The sequence below is a fragment of the Ipomoea triloba genome, chromosome 9, assembly GCF_003576645.1.
Source record: "Ipomoea triloba cultivar NCNSP0323 chromosome 9, ASM357664v1".
Lineage (NCBI taxonomy): Eukaryota > Viridiplantae > Streptophyta > Magnoliopsida > Solanales > Convolvulaceae > Ipomoea > Ipomoea triloba.
This window is the reverse complement of record NC_044924.1, coordinates 1,392,495-1,408,627: the sequence shown is the minus strand read 5'-3', so window position 1 is coordinate 1,408,627 and position 16,133 is coordinate 1,392,495. Positions and strand designations below refer to the sequence as shown.

The 16,133-nt window shown below is 38.0% G+C and overlaps 7 protein-coding genes across 7 annotated transcripts; 5 read left to right on the top strand and 2 right to left on the bottom strand.

The window, feature by feature from the left end:
- The first annotated feature begins 661 nt into the window (after positions 1–661).
- On the top strand, positions 662–1,281 carry LOC116029024. Its single transcript, XM_031270891.1, has 2 exons — positions 662–937; positions 1,117–1,281. Exons 1-2 carry the CDS (start codon positions 662–664, stop codon positions 1,279–1,281), a joined length of 441 nt encoding a protein of 146 aa, XP_031126751.1.
- A 34-nt stretch (positions 1,282–1,315) lies between these two features.
- LOC116029023 (transcription factor bHLH113-like) lies at positions 1,316–1,985 on the top strand. Its single transcript, XM_031270890.1, has 2 exons — positions 1,316–1,393; positions 1,605–1,985. Exons 1-2 carry the CDS (start codon positions 1,316–1,318, stop codon positions 1,917–1,919), a joined length of 393 nt encoding a protein of 130 aa, XP_031126750.1. The 3' UTR covers positions 1,920–1,985.
- Positions 1,986–2,225: 240 nt separating this feature from the next.
- Positions 2,226–2,845, top strand: LOC116029021. Its single transcript, XM_031270889.1, has 2 exons — positions 2,226–2,501; positions 2,681–2,845. Exons 1-2 carry the CDS (start codon positions 2,226–2,228, stop codon positions 2,843–2,845), a joined length of 441 nt encoding a protein of 146 aa, XP_031126749.1.
- Positions 2,846–2,879: 34 nt separating this feature from the next.
- On the top strand, positions 2,880–3,549 carry LOC116029019 (transcription factor bHLH113-like). Its single transcript, XM_031270888.1, has 2 exons — positions 2,880–2,957; positions 3,169–3,549. The coding sequence occupies exons 1-2, from the start codon at positions 2,880–2,882 to the stop codon at positions 3,481–3,483; spliced, it is 393 nt and encodes a 130-aa protein (XP_031126748.1). The 3' UTR covers positions 3,484–3,549.
- Positions 3,550–7,442: 3,893 nt separating this feature from the next.
- Positions 7,443–9,121, bottom strand: LOC116028834 (gallate 1-beta-glucosyltransferase-like). Its single transcript, XM_031270662.1, has one exon. The coding sequence runs from the start codon at positions 9,071–9,073 to the stop codon at positions 7,604–7,606; it is 1,470 nt and encodes a 489-aa protein (XP_031126522.1). The 5' UTR covers positions 9,074–9,121; the 3' UTR covers positions 7,443–7,603.
- A 1,489-nt stretch (positions 9,122–10,610) lies between these two features.
- On the top strand, positions 10,611–12,770 carry LOC116030339 (PRKR-interacting protein 1). Its single transcript, XM_031272566.1, has 2 exons — positions 10,611–11,086; positions 12,349–12,770. Exons 1-2 carry the CDS (start codon positions 10,826–10,828, stop codon positions 12,622–12,624), a joined length of 537 nt encoding a protein of 178 aa, XP_031128426.1. The 5' UTR covers positions 10,611–10,825; the 3' UTR covers positions 12,625–12,770.
- A 60-nt stretch (positions 12,771–12,830) lies between these two features.
- On the bottom strand, positions 12,831–15,098 carry LOC116030338 (protein TIC 21, chloroplastic-like). Its single transcript, XM_031272565.1, has 4 exons — positions 14,731–15,098; positions 14,126–14,383; positions 13,204–13,398; positions 12,831–13,099 (listed from the first exon to the last, which is right to left on the bottom strand). The coding sequence occupies exons 1-4, from the start codon at positions 15,004–15,006 to the stop codon at positions 12,986–12,988; spliced, it is 843 nt and encodes a 280-aa protein (XP_031128425.1). The 5' UTR covers positions 15,007–15,098; the 3' UTR covers positions 12,831–12,985.
- Positions 15,099–16,133: the final 1,035 nt, after the last annotated feature.

Here is a 16,133-nt window from a genome sequence, read left to right as displayed (position 1 = left end):
TTCCATTATAAAAAGTTGAAATGAAATAAGGTAGGACTGTTGAATTCAAAACGTTCGCTTAATGAATACATCCAGCTGGCTCACTCGAATCTAAAAAGAAATTATAAATCATCTTAACATTTATCGATATAGTCTCGTTGTCAAACACCCAATTAATAATTATTATAACAATCAATTATAGAAAACTTTGTGCGTTACAAAATTTTGGAAGTGAATTGCCATAGTAAGGGTGTTAACGCAATAAGTAAATTGTGAATATTTAATATATAAGGTGGACCGAGTCCATGGTATAAGTATCATTATAGTTGTATAGATGCCCTAATAAGGGTATGGGCGGGGGCAGTGGGGGAAAGGAGGCACGGTTTTCTCGGGCAAAGTCGAGTTTGACTGAGAAGACCAGACCAGACGATAAAATCAAAGTTCCTAGAAATGCAACGGCTGTAACGCCTCTCTAGTCTCTCTCACAGTTTTACACACACAATTCTTTGTTCTTTTCTATGCACTTGTACTTCTATAAATTCAGATCAGAGAGACAAGAGTGAAAAAATACAGAACGCAAAGAAAAAAACATTAGCAAATCGCTTACATATATATCTTTAGGTTTCAACCTTAAAACCTCAAAACGAAGAAGCTTCCGTCGTTTTCTCCNCCCCCCCCCCCAATGGCGGACGATGACCCTCTGGGAGGAGCTGGGTCCTACTCGCAGCTACTGTTCGGAGACGACGATGTTGTCAGTCTCGGAACAGACTCCGATGGGTGCCTGAATTTCAGTTCGTCGTCGTTTATGTCCTCCGGCGCCGGCAACTCCCCCCAAATGCTGTGTTTTGGTACCAAAGAATGCCGTGATTTGCGTTCCGGAAAGGTGACATGCAGCGAAGGAGATTCTTCGTCGGCATCCTCAGTAACCACCACTAGAAACCACAAGTCCAACGTTAATGTACGTTTGTTTCGATATCTTCAATTTTTTTTATTATTTTTTTTTTGGGAATTGACACGAAATTGTCTTTCAGAGAGAGAGCTCACTTGTCACTTGAGCTACATGTTGGGTTGATTTCAATATATAATTATTGTTTTTAAACTCTGGGTTTTAATATAATCATTTATTTTTTTGTGAAGAGAAAGCGAAATAATGGGGCGGCGGATAATAAGGATTCAGATCAAGAAAGGGGAAAACCCGCAAATCAGGGAAACGGAAAGAAGAACAAGCCAGAAAATCCGAAAGGGACAACCCATGCAAAGGTCAGAGGTTCTCTATCTGCATGCTTATTTACATATAATTAGGTGGGATTAATGTAAATTTTGACGAAAATTAATGATGGATTTGCAGGGCAAGAAAGAGAAGCTCGGCGACAGAATTGCAGCCCTGCAGCAGCTCGTTTCACCCTTTGGAAAGGTTAATTTCTGTAAATTCTTTTCACTTTTATTTTCACTTTTTGTTTGAGTTGGACTGATTAGTTATGACTAGTTTATCTGTTTGAGCCAACAAGATATTAATGATTTATCTCTTTATGATCATTTATTTAGGGTTATAATGTGAGATTTATTGTTTAGCACTCTCAAATAATCACTATGATTTCTGATATTTTTTAATGAATTGATTGCAGGGAGATACGGCGTCTGTGCTGCATGAAGCCATGGGCTATATAAGGTTTCTGCAGGAACAAGTTAACGTGCTATGCTCTCCGTATCTGAATCCGCCGCCTTCCTCCACCCAACGCCACCGTCACGGCGGCAGAGAAGCCATGGAATCCGGCGGCGGGAACACGCCGGACATGAGGAGCAGGGGGCTGTGTCTTGTCCCAGTAGACCTTACCTTGCATGTGGCTCATTCCAACGGCGCAGATTTCTGGTCACCGGTGGCGGCGGCGGCCATCTCGGTCTCCGAACCCAACCCGCCACCGCACTCAACTCTCAACTAAAACCAAAAAAATAAAAAATAAAACCCCACCTTTAATTAATCTGCCATTTCTTTTGTTTTTGAAGCACCGCATATATGCAGTCTCTAGCTAGGATCAGAGTAATTAGTGTCAGTAGCGAAATGATGATGACAGATCTAGAATAGGCAGTGGATACATGGTAGTTTGGAGGGATTTCTGAGTGGGTGGGTGGGTGTAAATTGAAACTTGATTGGGAAATGTAATCGTTTTGGGAAGATACAATGCAAAACGCAAGCTTTCTTGTCATGGAGTCTGGGGATGATGATGAAGATGATNCCCCCCCCCCCAATGGCGGACGATGACCCTCTGGGAGGAGCTGGGTCCTACTCGCAGCTACTGTTCGGAGACGACGATGTTGTCAGTCTCGGAACAGACTCCGATGGGTGCCTGAATTTCAGTTCGTCGTCGTTTATGTCCTCCGGCGCCGGCAACTCCCCCCAAATGCTGTGTTTTGGTACCAAAGAATGCCGTGATTTGCGTTCCGGAAAGGTGACATGCAGCGAAGGAGATTCTTCGTCGGCATCCTCAGTAACCACCACTAGAAACCACAAGTCCAACGTTAATGTACGTTTGTTTCGATATCTTCAATTTTTTTTATTATTTTTTTTTTGGGAATTGACACGAAATTGTCTTTCAGAGAGAGAGCTCACTTGTCACTTGAGCTACATGTTGGGTTGATTTCAATATATAATTATTGTTTTTAAACTCTGGGTTTTAATATAATCATTTATTTTTTTGTGAAGAGAAAGCGAAATAATGGGGCGGCGGATAATAAGGATTCAGATCAAGAAAGGGGAAAACCCGCAAATCAGGGAAACGGAAAGAAGAACAAGCCAGAAAATCCGAAAGGGACAACCCATGCAAAGGTCAGAGGTTCTCTATCTGCATGCTTATTTACATATAATTAGGTGGGATTAATGTAAATTTTGACGAAAATTAATGATGGATTTGCAGGGCAAGAAAGAGAAGCTCGGCGACAGAATTGCAGCCCTGCAGCAGCTCGTTTCACCCTTTGGAAAGGTTAATTTCTGTAAATTCTTTTCACTTTTATTTTCACTTTTTGTTTGAGTTGGACTGATTAGTTATGACTAGTTTATCTGTTTGAGCCAACAAGATATTAATGATTTATCTCTTTATGATCATTTATTTAGGGTTATAATGTGAGATTTATTGTTTAGCACTCTCAAATAATCACTATGATTTCTGATATTTTTTAATGAATTGATTGCAGGGAGATACGGCGTCTGTGCTGCATGAAGCCATGGGCTATATAAGGTTTCTGCAGGAACAAGTTAACGTGCTATGCTCTCCGTATCTGAATCCGCCGCCTTCCTCCACCCAACGCCACCGTCACGGCGGCAGAGAAGCCATGGAATCCGGCGGCGGGAACACGCCGGACATGAGGAGCAGGGGGCTGTGTCTTGTCCCAGTAGACCTTACCTTGCATGTGGCTCATTCCAACGGCGCAGATTTCTGGTCACCGGTGGCGGCGGCGGCCATCTCGGTCTCCGAACCCAACCCGCCACCGCACTCAACTCTCAACTAAAACCAAAAAAATAAAAAATAAAACCCCACCTTTAATTAATCTGCCATTTCTTTTGTTTTTGAAGCACCGCATATATGCAGTCTCTAGCTAGGATCAGAGTAATTAGTGTCAGTAGCGAAATGATGATGACAGATCTAGAATAGGCAGTGGATACATGGTAGTTTGGAGGGATTTCTGAGTGGGTGGGTGGGTGTAAATTGAAACTTGATTGGGAAATGTAATCGTTTTGGGAAGATACAATGCAAAACGCAAGCTTTCTTGTCATGGAGTCTGGGGATGATGATGAAGATGATGATGCTTTTTATTTTATTTTTTTTACTTGAAAGTTAAAAGTGACAGACATGAGGCTTTGGCATGTCTTCCACTTGGCCTTCTTAATTTGTTTTTGCTGTTTGTGTTTGTACTCTCCCATTAAAAACTCACATTCCCGCCTAACATTCACCCATCAGGAGGAAGAGTAAATGATCACCATTTATTACTCCTATTTATCACTAGGAAAAAGTGTCTTTGTGTAATTGGATAATCAAATTTAAAAAGTGTGCAATTGAACCAATTACACTAAGCGAATGAGAATTAGTTTGACTGCACGGTTGCAGTAGACGCTAGTCGGGTGTTAGACTAGCGCCTAAGCGGTCTATGCGACGCCTAGACAGTTCAAGGCGGCGACCTATAAAAAAAAAATTCATGTGTGTCGGTATATGTCATATATTATATATATATATATATATATATATATATATATATATATATATATATATATATATCTTACTTCTCTTACTTATAGTCTTATATAAATAAATAAATTTAAATAAATATAAAAATAATAATAAAATTAGCAAGCCCGACTCACTCGATTTAACTCGGCTAACTCTGCCGAGTAGAGCAAGTTAACTCGGCCAAATTCGGCCGAGTTAGGCGCTATGCGGACGCCTAGAGAGCAATTCGCCTCGGTCTAGGAGTGCCTAACGCCTACTAGGTGGGGATTTTTGCAACCGTGAGCTTGAGTATAGTACTGGCTTAAAGATGTCTCTACAGTTAGGGTCTGCTCAGGATACCTCGTGACCTGAAAAAAAAAAATTTCATTCCAAACATTTTGTGTGACTTTCGTTAGTAAAGTGATTATATTTATATTTAAAAAAAAAGAATTAAATTATATAAAAAACACCAATTAAAGGCAAATTATTGCATGGACGATGGCCCACATAGCTGTGTGGACCAAAAATAAAAAGTACATTATTTTTATAATGAAGATACATTATTTTTGTACTGTAGGTACATTATTTGACAGTATATATCAAATAATATACCTTCAGTACAAAAATAATATACCTTAAAATAATGTATCTACAGTATAAAAAATAATGTACCTTCAGTACAAAAATAATGTACTTTTTATTTTTGGTCCACATAGCTGTGTAGACCATGGTCCATGCAATAATGGTTGCCAATTAAAGCACCAAAAGTATAATTAATTAATTATTATTTTTATTTGTTTTACAAAGTATAAACATAATCATAGAAACCGGATATCGTTCAATATCGAAAGGTCGACGATTGTGGCCAGATAACACTTTGCTTGGACAGAGCGACAAAGGCCAATTATTTGTCTAGACCCAACTAGTTGTGGTAATGGGCCAACTTCTGAGTCCAGTATTTACATGCAAATTATATTGTTCCACATTGTAATATATTAACGCGATGTAGACCATGAATAAATGTACCTACTTTAATATATTGATCTACATTATTTATGTATTGAATATATATTATTTGGTAGTATATCAAATAATATTATCTTTACAATAATTATACTATGAACCCGTGTCTACCTTATGTCCGTTTACATACTGAAAGGACATGTAATTTATATGATTCGGGGGGTCACACTTGTGTGAGACCGTATCACTGATCCTTATCCGTGAGACATGTTGTGCCGGATCAATATGAAAATGAAATATTTATATTGAAAAATGTAAGACTAATTAATAATAAAAATATTTCTTATTTATAAGGGAAAATGTAATACTTTTGAAGATGTACAACATGCTTTTACATTGTATAAAAGTATTACATTTTCCTTTATAAGTAATGCTGACAGGTGTTTGTTACTTATAAGGAAAAATGTAATACTTTTGAGGAAAAATGTAATAGTTTTAAATCAAAATGTAAAAGTATTAATTTTCCGATCCGATCCTAATATAAGTAATAAACATTTTATTCCTTATTAATATTACATTTTCTAGTATAAATATTACGACCGAACCTGTGTCACAGACAAGAATCCGTAAGACGGTCTCACACAAAATTTTACCATGGTCCAACAATATGCATACATCTACAGAAGCGAAATAATTTTTTATTACTTGTGATAATATATCATTTAAGATTACAAATATCATATTTATATATCAAACTAAGTAGTTTATTCGCCATTCTTTCAAAAGGAAAAGAAGAGAATAGAAAATGCAACTTGACGCAAATAACGTTTTGCACCAAAAATGTTGTGGGAAATGGTGTTGACTATGATGAATACTATAAATCGGGGTATATCATGCGTAACTCTAATTAATTAATAATCCATTGTAAGTTGTAAACTTAATTAGGGACATGCAAATCACGTTAAACTTATAAAAATACAATCGTATGCTTGCTGTTAGTCACCACTACCTAATTCTGTACATCCATAAAATCTTGTGCACGATAATTTTACAGACACTAAATACTTTTTAAACAAAATATACTTTTTAATAAATATTTTAAAAAGTTATTAAAATGTAAGTATGTAACATGTGTGCTAGGATCTCATATCAAATGGATGTTATATTATGTATATTATATGCGAGGGAGGATTTTAAGGCGTGCAAGATGGGTAATAGCACAGGCTCCAAAATTTTGGGGCACCCTAGTCTAGCCCTGGTTATGTTTTACATGTGTTATGTTTAAATAAACTTATTAAATAAAATATTTGTAGTTTGCATTATGTTTAAAATTTTGTTCATAATAAATAAAATTTGAATTTGTTTCAACTTTTTTGCATTTTTTTTCTTTGCAATTTTTCTTCAATTAGCAGTTTATTTATACTTTGATAGTTTCTCACTTATTTACCAGTACAGGGTCACGCAAATAAAAAAATCGGCCCTGATTATATGTTTAATATGATCTCACGGCTCCACTTAAGATATGGTTCAACTTAAATTCATGATTTTTTGTGTAATATTTTGAAATCAAATTAAATATTGTGTTTTTTGTTTAATTAAAATTTTAAATTAATAATTGAAATATGTATTATATTTTATATACGTACGCTCAAAGTGGGAGCGAGAGAGTGAGAAAGCCCATTATTGATCGATTGAAAGGCTTCATGGATCATGCATACCGCTGGAGTTGTTGATAGCCGGTTTTATTTATTTATTTAATTGTGGTGGGTGTGGAGTAATAAACTAATAATCTATAGGAAGCAGGCAAGCAAATTAAGTTTATGTATGATGTATCGTGCAAGAAATATTATTGGTATTATTTGTATAGTATTTCACTACGAAAAATATGTTGTTACCTTTGACGACGTTTGGTAGCTTTATAACTTTATTATTGCGGTACTAATGTACATTCAAGTTGAATTGTTTATAATCTCTGATTTTGTTGTACTACAAAGTATAGAAGTTTAATGCAACAGTTTTGCGGAACTTGACACTAAATGCTGCATGGAGAGAAGTTTAATTAATGTCTCTTAACAAACTCAAATCTTGAACAGTTTCGCACCCAATATTACATGCCATGCATACACTCAAATGGTCTAAGATTTTGTATGGTAGTTGAATGCTATCTTGTGACTTTAGATTATAATGTCATAGGTTTAATATTCAACCTCTTAAATGCATCAAAAAATGACTGGGGTGTGCGGTGTGCCATATTATTTAAAAGAAAATGAAAATAATACATAAATTCTCGGAGAATAAATCTGTCACAGAAAAAATAGTTACATTATTATTCCAAGTTTAGAAGTAGAAAAAAAACAGTGGCAAATTTTATTTAATTTTAAGGATTAATACTTGAAATTTCACCAAAATAATTTTTGTAAATAATATAGTAATCTGCAGACGATCCTACAATGCTGCTTAAATTACTTGCCGTTGGAAAGATGCTTTTCAACTTTACCGTTGCTCGGACGGTGAAGAATTTCGTTTACAAACCGTTGCATGTTGCGGTCGGATGAGCCGCCGTCTTCCACGGCTTCCTCGGCTTTCTTCTTCCACTTGGATGCATTCTCTCTAATCTTCGCCGCCGTTGGGCCACTCGTCGCTTCCACCAAGCACTTCTCTATCTCTTCTCTCGGGATTAGCCTGTCTTCGGCTTCACCTCTGCATAGTCTGAGTCCCGTCTTGAAAACATCTACTGAGTATTTTGCGTTGGTGACTTGATCGCCCCATTGCGGGAACGCTATGGTGGGCGTCCCGATGGTGAGGGCTTCCATTGAGGAATTCCACCCGCAATGCGTCACGAAACAGGCGACTGAAGGGTGGGCCAGCACGCGCTCTTGCGGGCACCATTGCACCACTCGCCCTCTCTCCCCGGCTCGCTCCAGGAACCCGTCCGGAAGAACCGCCGGCTTGAACGCCGCCCAGTTGCTCGGCGGCTTCATGGACCACAGGAAGTTCAAGCCGGAGCTCAACAGCCCTTCCGCTATCTCGTCCACCTGTTCCTGTTTCAAAACCGCAATGCTCCCGAAGGATATGTACACCACGGAAGCCGGCGGCTTGGAGTCGAGCCACTCGATGCAGTCGTCGACTTTAACGAAATCCCCGCGAACTTCGGAAGACCCCGCGAGTTTTTCGGGGTCTTTGAAGAGTGGGCCCACCGTCCTTATAGGACAGAATTTACACATATATTCAAGAACTTCTCCTTCCAGCTCTTGGAAAGTGTCCATGAGTATACAAAAGGGTTTTGATAAGTTCTTAAATTGACCTAAAATGGCCCTTGCCAGAAATGGCAAGGGACTAGAGGGGTGCAAGAAGCTAGGAATCTCATCGTACTTTAACAACGGCATACACGGCAACTGAACATCAGTTTCCGGTTCCGATTCCGACGGAAACGGAAGGGATTTATTATAATAATGGTAATAACAAGAAAAGGAAGCGCAAGATTGAACCCAAAGCATGGCGTTTGAAATCCCTAGGCTCTCCGCCACGTCAGAAACCCACGGAATAAACGGATTATGAATCAAACAGCAAACCGGCCGGCCTTGCTTTTCATACTCCTTCACCATCTCCGCCACTTTCCGGGACCCGACCCGCTTGAGATGATCAATATAAAAGTCGACGTCGTCGCCGTTCTCGGAATGCGGGAACTCGTCGTCGAAAAACTCGAACCGTATCATGCCGTCGCCGTACGGCGTGGGCTCGCCGGAGATATTGCTGTTGGCTTTTCTCATGTCTCTCCCGACCGTCTCCGGCGCCGAGAACGTCACGAGGAGGCCCTTGCTGGCCAGCCGCTTTCCCAGCCGGAGCAGCGGGTTCACGTGGCCCTGCCCGGGGAACGAGATGAGCAAGGCGTGAGGGAGAGACGGCCCGGCGAGGTCTTTAGTAGAGCCCATTTGTCGTCGACGACGGGGAATGGCGCGTGGCTTAGGCGACGGACGGAGCTCTTGAGAAGGGGTAGTGGACCGTGAGAGCTGAAACGGTGCAGTTTTATAGCGGTAGACACGTTGGCGGAGTAATCTATAGGGAGTTGGAGGGCAAAGTTCATGTTATCGTGCAAGAAATATCATATTATTTACCTAGTATTTATATTTGGATACTTTAACTGTTATATTTATTTATCAACCTTTCTGGTTAAGGAAGATGCACGTGCATGTCATGTATGAAGCTGCTTGAATTGCATGAAATTCATGAAAAATTTTGATGTAAAATTTGTTATTTATGGGTATATATTTTTGGTAAGTTTCTTGTTTAATTTCTTTTAAGTTTTTACCCCCAATAATAATCCAACAAAAGTGTCTCTTATGACAAGACCACCCAATTGTCAGGAGAAATGCAGACATGCAAAAACCTCTATCATATTGGAGGGATATATCTCTTTGTAAGAATTTGTGACTCACTTTTGTTAGTTTTATCATTTATGATTACAAGATAGTTAGTCATCGGGCTCAATATAACCGTGCAAAAGGAATATAAATACTTTTATTGCTAGAGAGTAATAATCCAACGCTTTATAATGTGTTCCTCGAGGGTATTCTATTTATATGTTGACTATTTATAAGTGAGCTCACAATTTACATACTAAATATTCACAATTAAAATTATAAACATTCAGTATGTAAATTGTGAATATTCAATATGTAAATGGACATGGGTCCACATTGTAAGGTGGACCCGGGTCCCTGGTATAACTATTGTAAAAAACGTAAATTATATTGTGGACCATGGACCAAAATAGTGTTGTTTATTTTAATGAAAAGAAGCGACATTCTTCTGCTTCATTAGGAATAAAGTACATCTATATTAGTGTAACATATTCAATTTCATTTTATATACACTGCAGTTTCCTTTCAACACAACTGTAGTTTTCTTTTCGATATAACTACAGTTTCATTCAACATTATACACTCAAATATGTAAAACTATTAATCAGTTTCATTTTATATACACTGCAGTTTCCTTTCAACACAACTACAGTATCACTTCAATATAACAACAATTTCATTGGACAATATACACTCAAATATGTGAAATTGTTATTCAGTTTCATTTTATATACACTGCAGTTTCTTTTCAACACAACTACAGTTTATTTTGATATAACTACAGTTTCATTTGATAATATAAAAATAAATGTGAGGCAATAGCATTTGTGATAAATTGTAATTTTATTTACAGAGCTCCGTTAACATGTGACGATAATCATTTCTTCACTTAAAGAAATTATGTCGTTTTTAGATCATGGTCCACGATATAACAACTGTGTAAAAAGTCCATGGATAGCTATTCAAGCTCATATGACAGACCTAGTTGGCTACTTTTCCTTGTGACTGGCCCAAATTTATACACCAAAATTTACAAGCTATTGCAGATCCAAGTATTATTCGGGTCATGTGTAATGGCCCACACTTTAAAAGTCCACTCGTCCAAGAAGAGATCGTTTAGCCGGAGAGAGATACGGTGTAAAATATTTTTATATTTTTTAAATTGATTGCAGGCGAAACCCTAGTCATCCGGCGTCGAAATCCGGCATCACTAACAAAGTTTTGTATAGATTTTGGAGAAAGAGCAGCGGTGGTTAAATTCCAGTTCATCTTCTATGGTGGAATAGTTCTGCAGAGAGCTCAATTCGTTGAAGGATTTCGGAGATGTCATCGACGGGTAGATCGGCGGCTGTAGCAGCCGGAGACTTGCAGGTGGTTCCGATGGAGGACAAGGCGGTGGCAGGCCTTCCTCCGCGACCTCCGACGTCTTCTTCCACTGCTTTAGTAGAATACACGCCGCCGGCACCTAATCCTGAAGAGGAGGACCTTGAAATTAAGCTCCGCCGTATAATTGAATGTGTCCCCGTCCGTGTTAGCAATACTTCTGGTAGCTCCGCCGGTTCTGGCTCCGGTGACTTTCATCAGGTATCCTGATATCCTTAGAGTTATATTAATCGCTAAAGTTTCATAAGCTTGTGTTGAGAGTTGATAAATCTTAGGTAGGATTGATTTGCAGCCTTTATCTAGCAGCCTGACAATGAAGTAGCTTACTGTTGTCATGTTGTTTAATGAAAAGTTGTCAGTAATGTTGAGTGGTAGCTAGGAGGTTCTAGTGCAAACTGTTAGTGAGGGGTTGAAGCTTCAAGGTTTGATGATAGAACAAAGGATTTTGATAGGAAACGAGATTGTTAGGTTGATGAGACACATGAGCAAGTGGAAATGTTTATGTTAGTTACTTGTTTTGGTTTATACCAAAGTCTAAACCAAAGAAACTTAAATGATTGTACAAAGTTAATCCTTGTAATGGAGTAGGTGAAGTTATGGCTATTGTCTTGTATATGTTCTTTGTTAGAAGATCTTTAAGCCTGCCCATTAATACCATCTTTATCATTTCATGCAAAGCTGCCCTACCTTTGTGAATTTGTTGCACCTTTAGTGTGTGTGTGTGTGTGTGAACATCCTAGTATGAAAACCATTTGGTTTCTGATTAGTAAGAAGCAGTAGGAGATGAAGCTTTTAATCCACATATGGTTGCTTTCACGAACCATATATCCACATAGAAGAGTGTATATATATACTCCGTATTTTGTTGCACCTTTAGTGAGTGTGTGTCTGTGTGTGTGAACATCCTAGTATGAAAACCATTTGGTTTCTTATTAGTAAGGAGTAGGACATGAAGCTTTTAATCCAAATATGGTTGCTCTTTATGAACCATATATCCACATAGAAGAGTGTAATATATATACTCTGTATTTTGTTGCACATTTAGTGAGTGAGTATGTGTGAACATCCTAGTATGAAAACCATTTGGTTTCTGATTAGTAAGCTGTAGGAGATGAAGCTTTTAATCCATATATGGTTGCTCTTGATTTGAGGAGTTGGTATGTTTACGTATAAGGGGAGTTAGTCTCGAGATCGCTTATGAAAAGTCTTACGTTTATATAATTAGACTAAGGGGACTTGATTTTAGGTATCAGTATTTTAACTGCTAAAAGATGAAGCTTTTAATCCATATATGGTTGCTCTCACAAACCATTGAACTTGATTTGAGGAGTTGGTATGTTTACTTATAAGGGGAGTTAGTCTCGAGATCGCATATGAAAAGTCTTACATTTATATAATTAGACTAAGGGGACTTGATTTTAGGTTTCAGTATTTTAACTTCTATAGGTATTTCCTTTTTGCAGTATCGGCAGATGAGGCGAAAAGAACAAGATCGCCTTGCAAGGATGGATGCGGATTACCAAAAAAGAAAAGAAATGGCAGAATTCAACACGAAAAGAGAAGAAAGATTGAAAGCTGCCGAGGAGCGCACTGCCAAGAAACGCTTGAAACGCCAGAAGAAAAAGCAGAGGAAGAAGGAAAAGAAGAGCCAGCCAACTGCAGGCGGAGAAGAACAACAGCAAAGAGTAGAATCCTCCGATGATGGAGAGTCGAATAATGATGAAGAAGCTGAGAGATGATTGAAGTTATTTGTCATCATCTTTTATATTGTGTAACTCTTGTTGGTTTGCTTTATCTGCTTCCAACCAACCATGTAGTTTCAAGAAAATACTATGAGAATCAGGGGATAGTTCAAAACAGAGTTGCAGCTTTTTATTTGCTTTCAGATCAATTGATATATCAAGTGCAGGCTTTTGTTGGAAACTAAGTCAAAAATATGGTAAAATTTTGGGCAGAATTTTGCCTGTAACAGGCCATTATAAACTGGAAAAAGATAGAAACCTGAACCTCAACACCTGACTAAGAAAATACAACCAAAATGGCTCAAGGAACTAAAATGTTATTTTCAAATCTTGACCACCATGTTACAATCTTAACAACTTATGCAACCTTAGGAACAGGGATGCCTTCTGTTGGCGATAATGTCACTGAATGCAAGAGTAACAACGAGAATAATAACCCAATAAAGTGTGAGAGTATAGTGTTTGCCGATGCCTGTAAATACAATAAGAGAACGATAGATTAGAGAAAGTGTTGAGCAAATTTATCGTAATATAATAATAATAGGAATGTTGTTAAAACAATGACGAGGAGAATACCTGTACCAAAAACACGTCGAGTGCCACCAAAGGGGTACTGCCACCCTGATAATATGGGTTAGCCGAGGTGGTAATGGCCTTGGCTACCAACAAACCTACTGTGGCCTGCATGCCAATTACAGTGGCACCCATTCCAAAAAGGTTCAACCCGATCCCATTTTTCAAGCTTTTCACCACATCTGCACGAGGAGGAGCCTAAAAACACAAGCAAACAATGCAACATATAGCTAATTTTGTTAGATCAAAATTTTGAGCTTTGATTGTATTGCTGGCAAGCGTCACATGAAAACATCATTAACAGCAATGAGAAATCAGAAATAGATAAAAACACAGGGAATAGACATAATGAGGAAATATATTCCACAGCCAATTTCTTAACTAGACTGGAATTAAGGATTGCTTTATTTGATTTATAGAGATGAAAGAATGACTCGCTGACTCGCATCTGCTTGTCACATAATTGACGGGTGTTTAAGTTGAAAACACTGTTTTGTAAAGATTTATATCTGTGGTATACGAATGTGTCAATAACAGAGGTTCATTTGCCCATTTGCTGGCATGCAATGTGTTCTCAACCTTTTTTTTCCTATTAAACAACAGAGACAAGAAGCCATGTCTGAAATGGATTCAGGAGGTTCACCTAGGTTATTTCAAGTGCAGAGTTAAAGATCTCTTGAAATGCAAAAATTCAGGTTTTAATCAAAAGCTCCAAGATTACAGTTTTATGCTATTACATGTAAAATAATACATCTTGCAATTGTGCAAATGACCAGATAATGAACATGATATAACTACTATGATAAGCTTTATCTCTTGCACTTGTGCAAATGAGTAAAAGAATGGCAAAAAGCAGTTGCAGCTCAAAAGCCACCACATGCAACTGAAGTAATGTGTTATTGTGTTCATCGAAAAGGAGATTTACCTTTGAAGGATCATTAGCTGTTTTCTTAAGCTTCTCAGACAAACGAAGATAACCGAAAGACCAGAAAACGGAAACAAAAGCCGCAACAATTCCAGCAGCAGTCGAGTAAAATGTAAAGGGTGATGTGATCTTCCCGGTAATAGCAGCAGATAACGAGAGGATCCCAGCCGCAACAACTGTGCAAACCAGCTGCCCCCAAAACCCAAAACCTCCCAATTTCTTGAAATACCTTGAAGTACTCTCCAATCTCTTAGCCACCTATAGATAATTCAACCAATCAGCTTCAAATCAATCTAATACAACACAATTCATTACAATCAGGAAAAAGACTAATCGTTCATAAACTAGTGAAATTAATAGAAAAATTGCGTTCTATCGCATCTAAACATTATCAATGCTTCTTCTCGCAAGTTCAAACCCTAAGTACAAAATTAATAGTTGAAAACATTCATAATTAGGGCTCAATAAATTCAAGTGGCAAAACATTTACCTCCAAATGCACAAGCAAATTTTGCATTTACGTACATTTAACAAAACAAAAACAAAAAAAATAAAAAATAATATGTATACTTAAAAGGACCAGGCTTTGCAGTAAGGAGGGAGACCTGAGCGAGCTTCGCTTTCTCGGAATCGTCGCTCGGATAAGCGTTCGTCGCGGCGAGGACTGTAAACCTTCTGTAATTGAGAGTTAGATGCGGCGGGGAGAGCAAATGTTGAGTCTGTAAGGCAGTTGGTGTGTGTGTTAACGAGAGACGAAGTGGGGAACTTTTGGGGTGGTGGAGAAGATTGAGCGGCGAGGGTTTCGACGCCACCGGTGAGACCATCGGTAAAGGGGGCAGTGCGCCGCCGGAGCGAGCAGCCGGCAAAAGTAGCGTTTGCATAGCGAATCAGTTCACCGTCTCACCGGACCGGAGCTTAGTTGTGTTGCCGTGTTGGGCTATCGGCTCAGTCTAGTCAAGCTTGCATTTCCCTTTCTTTTATTTTATTATTATTTTTTAAAACGGATGAAAACTGAAAAAAAAAAATGATAAATGCAAAAGTTTTAGATGATTTATGTATTAAATTAACTCCTATTTTAGATCAAATAATTATTTAATCAAATTAATTAAATCTTTGAGTATACTACTAGTGACAAAATTAGTCCCTTACATTTTCTATCAAATATATACAAAAATATTTGCACATATTGGGCATGTGTTTGAATAGTGTTGACTTTTAGAATTTTCTCATTTTTGGATAGAATAGAAATTCGTAGTTACTATGAGAAATGTGCCTTCATTGTTCATGTATAATAGTTCGCAAATCACATAAAATAGATAAATTGCATTGAAACTTCAGATATGAGAATCATGTTTTACTCTGGTGTATTTTTCCATTATAATATGATTAGTATTTAGTAGCAAATGTGAATGGCATGGGCAGATTTAAGTTTTCAGTGTTGGATCTAGCTTGAGAGGTTGTGTTTCTAAAATATTTTTTGCTGCACATTGCTAGCTGGAGCTGATATTCTGTTTCTAAATCTATGTTGGGCTTTATAGCCATTGATGGAGAAAAGTATATAATATGTTTTGAGAGCACTGTGTGGATCTGCTATGCCCAAACGTCGTTTATCTTTGATTGGTAAAAACCGCAAAACCAAAAGATGCAAGCTAAGCAACGTTAGTTATCTACGACTCAATTGATGCGTACCAGGAAACCCAAGAATTATTGTACAAATCGAAAGTGACAAAATTGGCAGCACAGGTCATGTTTCCCATATAATGAACTCAACTGGTTCCATCCATACTCAATTATTGAGATTCAGGTACGTCCTCGTAGCTGTCTATCAATATCAGGAACTGGGGGTTCGACTTTCCTTCACTTCACGTCACATGATTTGAACTATTTGGGAAAGATGCATACGTCTCTTAACGGTGGAGTTAATGTTCGATCTCGTGGGTGTTTAACTTGTATGTATAAATAGTATGTGACAAAAACAAAACAAAACAAAAAAAAAAAAAAAAAAAAA

Excerpts from the sequence above, each read along its gene's own strand:
- LOC116029019 (XM_031270888.1), top strand. The coding sequence starts at position 2,880 with ATGGATTTGCAGGGCAAGAAAGAGAAGCTCGGCGACAGAATTGCAGCC. Across the intron at positions 2,958-3,168 it reads TCGTTTCACCCTTTGGAAAG|GGAGATACGGCGTCTGTGCT; the intron begins GTTAATTTCTGT and ends AATTGATTGCAG.
- LOC116029023 (XM_031270890.1), top strand. The coding sequence starts at position 1,316 with ATGGATTTGCAGGGCAAGAAAGAGAAGCTCGGCGACAGAATTGCAGCC. Across the intron at positions 1,394-1,604 it reads TCGTTTCACCCTTTGGAAAG|GGAGATACGGCGTCTGTGCT; the intron begins GTTAATTTCTGT and ends AATTGATTGCAG.
- LOC116029021 (XM_031270889.1), top strand. The coding sequence starts at position 2,226 with ATGGCGGACGATGACCCTCTGGGAGGAGCTGGGTCCTACTCGCAGCTA. Across the intron at positions 2,502-2,680 it reads ACCACAAGTCCAACGTTAAT|AGAAAGCGAAATAATGGGGC; the intron begins GTACGTTTGTTT and ends TTTTTTGTGAAG.
- LOC116030338 (XM_031272565.1), bottom strand. The coding sequence starts at position 15,006 with ATGCAAACGCTACTTTTGCCGGCTGCTCGCTCCGGCGGCGCACTGCCC. Across the intron at positions 14,384-14,730 it reads AGAAAGCGAAGCTCGCTCAG|GTGGCTAAGAGATTGGAGAG; the intron begins GTCTCCCTCCTT and ends AATTATCTATAG. Across the intron at positions 13,100-13,203 it reads TCGACGTGTTTTTGGTACAG|GCATCGGCAAACACTATACT; the intron begins GTATTCTCCTCG and ends TTGTATTTACAG.
- LOC116028834 (XM_031270662.1), bottom strand. The coding sequence starts at position 9,073 with ATGGGCTCTACTAAAGACCTCGCCGGGCCGTCTCTCCCTCACGCCTTG.
- LOC116030339 (XM_031272566.1), top strand. The coding sequence starts at position 10,826 with ATGTCATCGACGGGTAGATCGGCGGCTGTAGCAGCCGGAGACTTGCAG. Across the intron at positions 11,087-12,348 it reads GCTCCGGTGACTTTCATCAG|TATCGGCAGATGAGGCGAAA; the intron begins GTATCCTGATAT and ends TCCTTTTTGCAG.
- LOC116029024 (XM_031270891.1), top strand. The coding sequence starts at position 662 with ATGGCGGACGATGACCCTCTGGGAGGAGCTGGGTCCTACTCGCAGCTA. Across the intron at positions 938-1,116 it reads ACCACAAGTCCAACGTTAAT|AGAAAGCGAAATAATGGGGC; the intron begins GTACGTTTGTTT and ends TTTTTTGTGAAG.